Source organism: Cydia strobilella, chromosome 3 (assembly GCF_947568885.1).
Source record: "Cydia strobilella chromosome 3, ilCydStro3.1, whole genome shotgun sequence".
NCBI classification, from domain to species: domain Eukaryota; kingdom Metazoa; phylum Arthropoda; class Insecta; order Lepidoptera; family Tortricidae; genus Cydia; species Cydia strobilella.
In genome coordinates, this window is record NC_086043.1 from 15,159,862 (window position 1) to 15,172,067 (window position 12,206).

Genomic DNA, 12,206 nt, shown 5'->3' on the forward strand with positions numbered 1-12,206 from the left:
ATTTCGTTTTGGCAACTATTACCTTATACCATTATGAGATCTTCCTGCCGAGCTCGCATTAATGGTGGTACGTTATATTTAGCCGTTACATTTTTTTTAAAGACCGTCTAGTCAAACATAGGTACCTAAGCATAATATGTACCCAGTATATTTAACACCTGATTGTTAATTCGGTAGCCGTAGATCGCAAGCGCGTTGTAAACTTGTGATGTGCGCGAAATTGTCATTACCTACAAGAGAGCGTTCTAGTCGTTCTAGCATTTACTACACATTCCGTGTGAATGTGCAAACACTCGAACAGCGACCTCCCGTGCTAAAACGACCGATAAAATTCCTCGTGAGTCGCATGTGGCGTTGTTCTGAGAATAAAAACCTTGAGCTTTTGTTTGATATTTTAGAGTTAGTATTAGTATTTTCCTTGTGTTGGTGTGGTGAAAAAATTTGTGTTTCACTCGGTGGCAAAATTTGTTTAACCCTCGTGCCTTGAAACCCTCGCAACGCCTAAGATTCCATTTTTCGAACCACTAGCTACGCTCGTGGTTCAATTTTGGAATCTGGCTTGTTCAGGTATCAATATTAGCACGAGAGGTTAAACAACAACTTTGCCGCCTTGTAAAACAAATAACTATTGTTCTATGTATGTACTGCTACATTATATATCTCCAAATAGCCGTAGAAAGTGCAAATGCAAACAATTTCCCTTACAGCCTTCTGAACTAAGCCAAGCATAACATATGTGATGTGAACTTATTAATGTCACATTCCCTGGCGAGTCCCTTTCGGTAGGCGGGGTTGATAATGACACAACTGCGTTACTAAAAGGTTAAGAAGACACGCTATCCGTTATTGTTATTTCCTATTGTTTTCTTCGGCAATTCATTGCATAGGTATATAATGTATGCAACCTTGACTGCTGAGGATACGTTTCGTAGTAAATTTATGGACGATACTAAAACGCAGCGGTACAGAAATGAAATGGAGTCACTGGAGTGGAGTGACCTACTACTAGTTACTACTCGCCGAGCTAAGTGATGACCGCGGAGCTGATTCAGATCAATCAATCGTTTAATACATTCGAATTGGTGTAGAGCACGAATCTAGAACTAAAATGGTTTAGCATTCAGAGTACCTAATGCTACGTCTCGATCTCGACGCATAGACTTGCCCGACGAGCAATCATACAGAGCAATTTCGTTGGAGTAATGTCAGTATTTGTTCATAGACATTATACCAGCCAATCTAGACACTTCTTATAATAATAGATTTTGTACCATATATTATATAAAGATATTCCTATAATAACAATTACCTATTCTACTATAATTATGGTCGTATCAATACAACAGTGACAATACCTAGTAAATATCTATGGTGCCGCTGCCGCGCCATCATATCTGCGGTATCGCGACAGATATTATACAATGAATCCGTGGAATCCCGCTTATCCTGTGCCAACTTCGCGCCGTAAACTTTGGACTTGGATCGTCTGTACCTACTGTTTATTTATCCGGCTCGAAGGACCTTGTGACTATTAAATTTTACATCTAGAGATTTTATCATTTAGTGAGTGAAATATGTACATCTTTTGAAAAACAACGTTGCCTGATCATTAGGTATCAAGTACTTTATATTGGTTAGACGTATCCGACGTCCGTACGCGTAAAAATAGATTTGTTTAATAGAGTGCATCCTGGTCTCTCCACCATCAAAATACAATACATGACAGGCTATACAGTAGAAGCAAAATGGTACACTTATAGCTGCATGATTGGCTGTATTCCATAGCTGGTTACGAACGCCATAGTTTTCTATCATTATATCGTTACCGGTGAGAACGTTTCCCTATTTAGTCATGTTGACGATTGCTCGGCGACATGCCGGACTAACAAGCGTGATTAATAGCAACAAACGCGTTCTTTGACGTCAAACATCGGATCACTCTTTATCATAATAAAATAAATTTGTTATCAGTTTAATTACCCTTCCGATTATACGTATAACGTTCAATGATGATAACGTACTCGTATGTCTAATGTCGGGTAAAGTAAACAAATCTCTTACAAAACCGCTATTATTATGTTATATCTTGCCCAACGACAGCCCTTCGTGGCATAAAATGATAGAATAAGAAACCTACGTGGCATTTCTCACGTTGAAATACGAGTGGGTGTGGGATGATGGCCCTTTAGTGGGTTATAGTTCAAAGATAAACCCACACAATTGGTATTTATAGGTTTATACAAACCTTCTAATGGGTACATGCTCAAATTGAAATATAAAAGCTGTTTACACAGCTCGGCCCACTCTGCCATTTTTATTTGCTATTTCAGTAACCAACATACCACTATTAGCTAACTGGAATTTGTCAAGTCAAATAATGGTTTAAGTATAGGCTAGGTTTTATAGGTTGAATTTTTGTTTAAATACAGCCACTTGGGAATAAAATTAATAGGTGAAAGCAAGTAAAAAAGTAACATGGATTATATTCCTTATTTTATATCAAGATGGCTACGGATAAGTCTGATTATCGCATCTAGTGGCATCAACGCAAAATACATATTTTAATGCTTGTCTCGCCTTACAAGTCTCATAGAAGCAAATCATTTTGGCTTTGATGCGAATGGGTTAGCTCATTGGTAATGATAAGGAAACTAGCCTATTATTGAGGATATTTGGTTAATAAATATTTTGATAGTACGATAGTCGACACAGTGACTATTTGTAGATACACCTTATTACACCAATGGTCAGTCAAGTGTTCTTGTGTAGTGTAGTACTTACCACTTTGAACCTAGAGCGCAGCACCCCCAGCTTGCCGAAGCGCACGTGGAAGGGCGAGCACGTGAAGCTACCATTAGGCTGCTCCACCACCACCACGTCTATGGCACCGGTCAGCGTCGCCCCGTTAATCTCGTTGTAAAACTCCCTAAAGTTCGCTATGAACTTCCCTATGTAGTTCATAGAATACATCTTGGTAATTTGTTTTTAACACACTCCTAGAGAATCTCGTGCTATACACTAACACTTATGTCCCAAATAATCAGTCCAATAACCGGCCGCTTCGCACGGCTTACCCCATTGTGTCACTTGAGGTCTTCGAACTATTACTGTTTCAGTTCCTGAAACAAAAGACACACGCTATGAATCGAAGAATACTTGTAAGCAGACACATTTAGTCTTTGTTTGTGGGTTTATCATTAGTTTTGTTTAAAAAACACATAGAACAAAGGAGAGATAATGGGCGAGTTAAACAAACAAATGACACACTTTATGTTAAACGTGATAGTTAAGAGGAGTCGTTAGTGTAAGTAATTAAGTCACATAATCGATTAGCATCAGCAATAATTTTATTGTTACTTGGTAGGATAAGAGTTTGTATTAGCAGCATCAATATTTTGAGAAGATAAGAACTAATTAAAGGTTATAATTAATTGCAGCAGTGCGTTACTACACTCCAATTCTAAAATTAATTGATACTATAAACAGTTTGCTCATGGCTTCTGAAACGTTCTGTTGCAAAGTAAATATCACTTGAAATAGTGGGTCGATGCACTGCCAGGCACCGCAGGATGTTACTCAATGTTGCACAGTCCAGATAGCTACCTATATTAAAATGGTTGTAAAACGTCAGTGGTTTGGTCATGGCACTAACCACACCAGTATTCGTATGTGTATATGTCATGATCGTAAAATTCCAAGTAGTATTTTCTGGAAATTGTAGAAATGTTTGAATGAAGCTCGATTTAATTATAACTTTCGGCACTCTCTATCTTCCGGCCGAAGCGAGTACTGGTGACTTTGGAACGATCGTGGAAAACATGCGGCTTCAACGTGCGTGGCCACTCGGGGACTCTGCCCCCGACACAATACAGCCACTTACTCCTAATCCGCTTAGTAAAAACGATCACACGCCACTAATCTCCTTATATGAGTCATGAACATACAATATATGATTGTATGCTTAGTAAAATCTGTGTTTAAAAAACAAACAAGACTAAATTAGATAGATAGCTACTATGTGACATAATCTTTCGAGATGTTATCCACCTTACGACATAGGTTCGAGCTATATGTTTAACTACTTCTGCGAAGCCCACTTCATCATACGTATCCATCAATACTGAGTGTGTCGTACATCATACGATACTATTTCGTAAGACAATGGGGTAATAATCCTAAATTGAGACACTATGTTACAACAACTTAGAAAAGATATATCCAGGTTCTGATCATATGCATTAGACAAAATTACACAAAAAAGTTACATACGAGTATTTGGCGAAAGTGTGGACCTTCGAAATTTTTAGATCATCACCTACCTAAGGGAAAAGTGGCAGATGTCCAGCGTTCACGGACGGGTGCGTCAAACTTGACTGGCAGCATCTGCCAGAAGTTGTACCCATACCTAATATTAGCTCCAAGGGCACAAAGTTCAATGTATACGGAGTTTACGGAGATGTGGAAAACCAAGTGAGTTTAATGATAATTATAGATAAACAAACATAGACCAAATCAAAGAGGTTGCCATCGCTGCCGAAACTCCAAAAGTATTTACATCTAACGCAACGAGTTGTTTCAACAATACGAACGTCAAACGAAGTATGAAATTGCTATGAAAAGTTCAAAAATTTTATGATCAGTGTTGACCTATATTCATTGTTCTGTGGTCAATTGTAACAGGAAATAAGTGTGCAGCTATCTATTTAACAAATGACATAAAAACTGACGTAGATAGGTAGGTAGGTAAATTGTTTTTGTTTACTAACGCGGTCTTTCTTCGTCAGTTGGCACTTGGCAGACGTTATCACAACAGCCGGCTCGAGACAAACACAAAACAGAACTACGGAGCCTCGTTCCGTGAAGCTTATTTAATAGTCATTCAATCCACCTACATGAATTGGGTGAAAAACCTACATGAAAACGATGTCAGATTAGTCAAATTACATTCATATCTATTATTCACTTCCAAGTATTGAATTCGTATTCGTTCGCAATATTCAATTATTTGAATGTTGAATTCCGGCCAAGAGTATATAGAAGGCCAAGAAGTGATAATTAGTCCTATATTAGAGAAATGAAGACTATTAGTCCATGTAATGCCATACATTTCAGTTATACCTTTTCCAGTTTTAAACAAATTCATATTATTTAAAGGTAACCTAGTTGTTTGTGTATTTATATAGCTGATCATTTTGCATCATTACTGGTTTCAAGTTCACATGGGAACTAATCGTTTCTTGGGAACGTAGTATAATCCCAAGAAACGATACGATACGTGGTTATGAAACCTTATATTGGCACGTTTGTCTTACCCGCAAAGATCGATCTTCACGTGGAGATACCATAATATATGCAGATTACACGTGAGCCATCAAGTGACCTTTGAGAACTTAACTACGACCCTCGCCGCAGTCACTGCAGTGATCTTTTACATGCAGTGAAATGTCTGACCATATTCTGAGGGGTGAGAATGTATGTCATATTGAACAATTTTTACTATGGGGCCTACCCCGAAAACAAAAAAAAAACTGCTGTTTCATACAGTTCGGCGAATCATATGCCAATATTTTCTATGGAACAGCAGATTTCTTTTTTCACGATTTTAGGGTGGCTCCATCGTAAAAGCCGTTAAGTATTACCTACATATTCACTCCTCAGAGCATGTTCAGATATAACCAAGTCAGTATAGAGTAGTATATCGTATACGTTACACGAACGTACACGCTACACGGGCACGGTTAACTGGATTAACCCGGGTTAGTAGGGACGAGCAGTAGTTGCGTCCGAGTTTGAACGTTGGACCATTGTAGATCGATGGTTGGACCCAATGGAAATTCCTAAATGCTCCGAGAACCAAGATAGGTTACTGTATTCAGTACCCTCTACTGTGCTCTCCCAGTATTGACAGCAACTAAGCCATAGGTCGTGCAGGTGAGGAAAAAACATATTGCCGTTATTTCAACTTCGGTTTTTCCACATATTTTACATAGGTATATTCCGCAAGAAGTGATGTTTCTCAATGAAGTAATATGTTCCATCGATACTTGCAATATCAATGTGACATAATAAAGCCAGTTGAAAACAACACCTGCATGGAAATGCTATGTATGAGAAGGTGCACTATTGCAATTTCGTTTTAAATATAACTGAACTTAACCGTAGTCATGAGACTGTTTATGGACAACGCGTGATTTATTGATTTATTGTTAAAGATGTTTGTTAGCATAGAACATTACGAAACATGAAATACAAACGAAATTATATCTAAATTATATAGCTACATGAAATGTTTCTAAACGAGTTCGGAACTCTAAACAAACAAGTAACATCAAATACATCAATATTAAATATTGAGGTTTATGCCAGCTTGCACTCCAGCCATTAAATTGCAGGATGTCAACGTCTCAGACAAAGGACAATGAAATTGTAAGCAATACATGCAGTGAATCATACAGTTCAAAGGTTTACGGTAAAATGACTGATGATAACGCTTACTCCTTTAATGCCAAGTTACGTCTTCCTTGAACAAATACTTTCTTTTCTTTTCATAGACAATCAACTTGTTTCATGTTTTTTTGAAGTTGGTCTATATGGACAACGAATAATGCAAGCCTGAGCTGCTCTTTCCAGTAGTTAAGGACACTGATGTAAAATCCAGTTGTTAATTTGTTTGTTTTTCTTTTTGTTAGGGTATTTCATTCTGCCACTTCCTTTTGGGAACAATATTTGTATGTATCATCACGAAATATAAAGAGTCAACTTATAAACACATCCATATTGTCTCATTGTCATTGCATCCATGAGTTAATTTTCTTTCGATATAAACAATAGCTCAATCATCAATACTTAATCTCAACCGATTAAAACTACATATGAATGAAAACATTTTTTTCCACGTACCTTAAAAAACTTACTTCGTGTCTTCGTCAACAATGCAATGTCACAGTAAACTTCCTAAGGCACAAACAGTATTGTCTTTAACCCGACGTGTTTTGTCGTTAAGTTCGCGCACTGCACCGGTAAGGTACTGAGATAGGACTCCGACGCGTGGTGATCGCGTCGAATCTACCAACACACTGATATACGTTAATCGCGAGTTGCGAACCGCCTGAGCCACCGGCCGCGAAAATAAACAACTGACAACCGAACAACGAGGTGCTTCACAATTCACAACACATATTCCTACGACTGTGAGCTCGTCGCCAGCATAAGTTGAATGTCAGATGCGATAAATAATGTGTAATAGGATAGCACACTTGGACTGGTTCACTAGAGGCAAAGGGTGTTGTGAATAGCAGCCCGTGTGACGTCGCCCGACGGATGTAGATAGCACGTTCACGTACACACAATATGCTAGCACATATGGTTACTGATGTACACTGTGTCCAATAAGTCCGAATACACATCTTTTTACCTTGGCTCTCAAGACACGGATTACAGCCATTACAGGCCATCAAATTCTTATTTTAAGTAAAAAAGCATGTTGACGTTGAGGGTGGATCTTGGATGCCATGCTTGTAAAAAACGCAAAGTACATGGCATTTCCGAAACGACCAAGAAAAAGAGAGTGCAAAGATCTAACAATACTTTCTTGGCACGCAGGTGACGAGTTTGTTTTTTCTGGCGAAAAACTGTTTGTGTTAGAACAGCCTCATAATGCCCAAAATGATCGATTGTGGGCACCACGGATAGAAGATATTCCGGATTCCGGACAACCAGAAAAATGTTTCTAGGTTCCAGAGCTCACCATCGGTCATGGTGCTGTGGGGTGCAGTATGTAAGAGGGGTAAACTACCTCTAGTATTTATAGATAAAGGCGTTATAATTAACGCACTTTACTATAAAACCTCGGTTTTGGAGAAGATTGTTGTCCCAAATTTAAAATGTATGTTTGGGTATGAATATTATGCTATTCAAGCTTGGTGCCAGGCTAATTTGTTTGACAGATTTTTCGCCGAAACATGAATGGTCACCCAGTTCTCCAGACTTAACGTATTAGATTATTTTGTGTGGTCGTACATGCTTTCAAAACTACATGATTATAAAATCATAAACCTGAATTATTTAAAAAAAAGTTATCGAGCGTATTTGGGACGACAGCCAATGGAAATGGTGCGTGCTGCGTGTGATTCAGTCGAGAAGCGTTTGAAGCTGGTTCCGAAACATTTGTTGTAAATATATTTTATAAGTGTGCCATTAATAAAATATAATTTTAGTTGTAAATAGTAACTATTCGTACATTTATCTCATTCAATATTTGTACTGTATTCGGACTTATTGGACGCGGTGTATAAACCGACCAAGACGACTGGTTCAAGATTATCCGTTCAAAATAACAAAAAACAGGCATGTGATTATTGGTTTGGTTACCCTATGTCTGTTTAGTACTTAACAATTGATGATGATGGACTGGAATGGTTAACTACTATGGTGATAAACTAGCTTGCTGATTTTATAGTGAACAAATAGCAAACAAGTATATTCAGTACCATTAGGATACCCCAGAAATGAAGATAAATCAGGTGACGGTGACTAAAATTATTATTACCTACGTCAGTGGTTCCGAAAGTTGACTGGGCTCCGACCCACCTAACAAAAACTGCCAAATTCGGGACCCACCTCTTGGCAGTCTTCAAAAGGGCATAAAATATAATTGGTACTTAGACACAGATCACAAAGTATTTTGATTGACAAGGCATTTTTTACGGTAAAAGAATTTTATAGTAAGTTTAACATGAAATGATTCCCAGTGTATTTTATTTTATTGACATTTGTATTTTTGATTTTTGGTGGTGTTTTATTTTTGACATTTGTATATATAACTATATTTTATTTTTTAATGTGTGATTTTGTTATTTAATTTAGGGTGTTGTGTATTTTTAATTTTATTTGTATTGTAATTTTTGACATGTGTTTTTGACATTAAAGATTGATTGATTGACAGATTCCTTAGTAGTTTCAGGGCCCACTCAATATTCGCTCGCGACCCATAATTTAAGAAATGATGACATTGCTGACCTATGTGTTTAACGTGTTGCTAAAGATCACCCATGGGATCTTGCTACAAATAGCGTCGTTGGATAGGCTAGCCTGGGGGATCTAATAAGAGTAATAAGACTTATTTACCCATTTCATATCCACCAACCGAGAAGATGCGAAATGAGTTCATGATAATGATGAAAATAGATGCAGGAAAAAAATGAAAGCGATATAATAAGTACGCAGAAAACATGTGCGCGGAGAAAGTTTTGCGAAATTATGTTGAGCATAATGATGATGGCAGTAAGGGCATTTATACTCCATTGTGATCAAAATATTGTGAATACACCCTGAATTTAAATAATAGAATAACAAGGCACATCAGTTGATAATTTTTATCTATCGACTTCAGCGGCGTTTAGAATCTAGAACTAAATTCGTCACGGTCGTGCAAAAATCCTTGATTTCGCAACAAAAATTAGTGTCAATGGTGTCAATGTGCTTGTATATATTTATCTAATTCCGTTTTACATACGACCTCATGATGCATACTTTTAATCGTTTAATCAGCTGTATCAATATGCGTTCTTTGTCAATCAAATTGGAAGGAGATCAAAATACGCACGATTGTGGATTGGCCAGCGAGCGAATGGCGCGACAGGCGAGCCCACCACTAATCAAAATGTTCTAGAATGCCGTAAGTTTATTCGAATTCCAGCGTCGCTTCCGTTGTTTTGGTAGTGTGATAGAGTGACTCGCTCGCGCCTGCGGTAAATGGTAACTACTAGACCTGTACCAATAACTTCTGAGGTTATAAGAATATTAATGTTGCTTATTTTTTATATATAGTTTCCAGACCATATACTAAACCTAAAAATAATATTTTGTGTCATCCTAGGTATTTGCTTAGGTAGAAATTTAGGTATTTCTTTTTTCAATCAGCATTCTGTAAAAAAAATATTAGAGACGAAATTCTTTGTTTCCCTGTAAAGGCAAAGTGGCTTCCGACGTACACACGCATTTTGTGTCATTTTCATCCACGGCTATAATGGCATTTAATAAATACCTAATATTGATCCTAAAACGCCTAAAAAAATATTAGAGTCGGTAAGTGAAGTGTTGTACTTTACAGAACATTGTTATATGTTATTCAAACAAATCTGTGTCAAATTCATCCACCGCTTTTATTTAAAAAAAAATTTTTTCTAATTAACACCCTGTATCTGCCACAAAAAAAATTCATATTATTAAGTTTACGTCTACAATATTATAATACCACATTGAGACATCATTCATAATTTGGGTCATTTTGATCCACGGTTTTTTTACTATCTGGCAAAATAAAACTCAATTGAGCAAGAAGGGCGTGCGCGGGGAAGGGTACCTACGCGGGTGGGGTGCTTATTATACTTGCCGCAATATCAGCTGGCGACTGAGATCTTAATACTATCTATCTCCTTTACCCTTGTTAAGACCAACCAAGAGATGGCATTATGAGCTGTCTCGCCACTTAGTTTTGCGATACAGTGTATTTATTTCATTTGGAGGCATAATTACATTGTCTTATCAATCTTACCGTAGTAGGTATATAAATATAATTAAAAATAAACTGTAGGCTGCACTCCTCATACTGACCAACATTTGTGACGTTCCTAATCAAAAGGTACCACTTTCTCTGACAGGTTATTTGTATAAAGATATAATCAAATTTCGTCTTTATGGTAAACGACAAAGTGGTACCTACCTTTTGATTGAGAATGTCACATCAGCGATTTAAAAATTACTTTTGTTTCGATTTTTAGTAGACTTTTTAAGTTTATTTTAAGACGCAATTTATAGTGATTTTTGTTATGTTTAAGCGTGGCAAGCAACATTAATTACAATGATGATGATGTTCATTAAATACAATATTTTTTCATACTATACTGAACTGTCACCCTATACATGAGAATGAACAGCGCCCTCTTGACAATGATCATATATTACTGGTCAGGCTTTAATATGTGTCATAATTTAGTAAAGTCCCCTTTGTGGATTCTAAGTTTCCGAGTTACAGCAGTTTAGTGAAAGCGTTTTTTTTTAAATATAAATTAAGGGTTGAATAAAGAGGAAAGAAAATTTGATTATTTTTGCGCTACGACGCACGGTTTAGGAGATACAGCCCTATAAAGTTTTTTTTATTGTTTTTTTTCTTTTTTTCTTTTTTACATTGTGTTTTTTGTATATTACTTTGGGGTTTCATAAAGGGGAACGAAAATTTAATTATTTTTGCGCTACGACGCATGGTTAAGGAGATCAAGCCCTATAAAAATAATTCTCTTTTTTTTGCGTTTTTTTGTATAAATTAATGGTTACATAAAGGGGACCGAAAAGTTGATTATTTTTGCGCTACGACGCACGGTTTAGGAGATACAGCCCTATATAGATTTTTTCTTTTTCTTTTTTACGTTTTTAAATCTTAATTAAGGGCTTCTTAAGGGGAACGAAAATTTGATTATTTTTCGCTACCATGCACGGTTTAGGAGATACATCCCTAAAGTTTTTTTTGTTGTTTTTTTTTTCTTTTTTTTGTCATTGCGTTTTTTGTTATTACTTTGGGGTTTCATAAAAGGGAACGAAAATTTTATTATTTTTGCGCTGCGACACACGGTTTAGGAGATACAGCCCTAAAATGATTTTTTTATCTTTTTCTTTTTTGCGTTTTTAAATCTTAATTAGGGGCTTCTTAAAGGGGAACGGATATTGATTATTTTTGCGCTACGATGCACGGTTTAGGAGATACAGCCCTATAAAGTTTTTTTGTTATTATTTTTTACTTTTTTTTTCTTGTGTTTTTGTATATTATTTTGGGGCTTCATAAAGGGGAACGAAAATTTTATTATTTTTGCGCTACGACGCATGGTTTAGGAGATACAGCCCTATAAAGATTTTTTTTTTAAATTTTGCGTTTTTTTAAATATAATTTATGGGTTGCATATAGGGGAACGAAAATTTTATTGTTTTTGCGGTACCACACACGGTTTAGGAGATACAGCTCTATAAAGTTTTTTTTCCTGGTTTTTTTTAAAGTATTAATTACGGGTTTCTTAAAGGGGTTTTTTTTAATTATTTTTGCGCTACGACGCATGGTTTAAGAGATACAGCCCTATAATGATTTTTTTTTAAATTTTGCGGTTTTTTTTAAATATAAATTATGGGTTGCATAAAGGGGAACGAAAATTTTATTA

General features: G+C 36.5%; 1 protein-coding gene across 5 annotated transcripts in view; it reads right to left on the minus strand.

The window, feature by feature from the left end:
• LOC134755949 (phosphatidate phosphatase LPIN2) overlaps window positions 1-12,206 on the minus strand; it is a 48,286-nt gene that overhangs the window by 19,520 nt on the left and 16,560 nt on the right. The window contains exons 1-2 of one of the 5 annotated variants that reach the window (XR_010129090.1): window positions 6,901-7,109; window positions 2,782-3,119 (exon numbers count right to left, since the gene is read on the minus strand). Coding sequence is in view for 4 of the 5 variants with exons in the window: in XM_063692654.1 (XP_063548724.1) it covers window positions 2,782-2,970 (189 nt within the window). In the remaining variant the exon portion in view is untranslated. Of the gene's footprint in view, window positions 1-2,781; window positions 3,120-6,900; window positions 7,114-12,206 lie in introns of those variants that run through there. The other 4 variants (XM_063692654.1, XM_063692657.1, XM_063692656.1 and 1 more) reach the window with 4 other exon arrangements.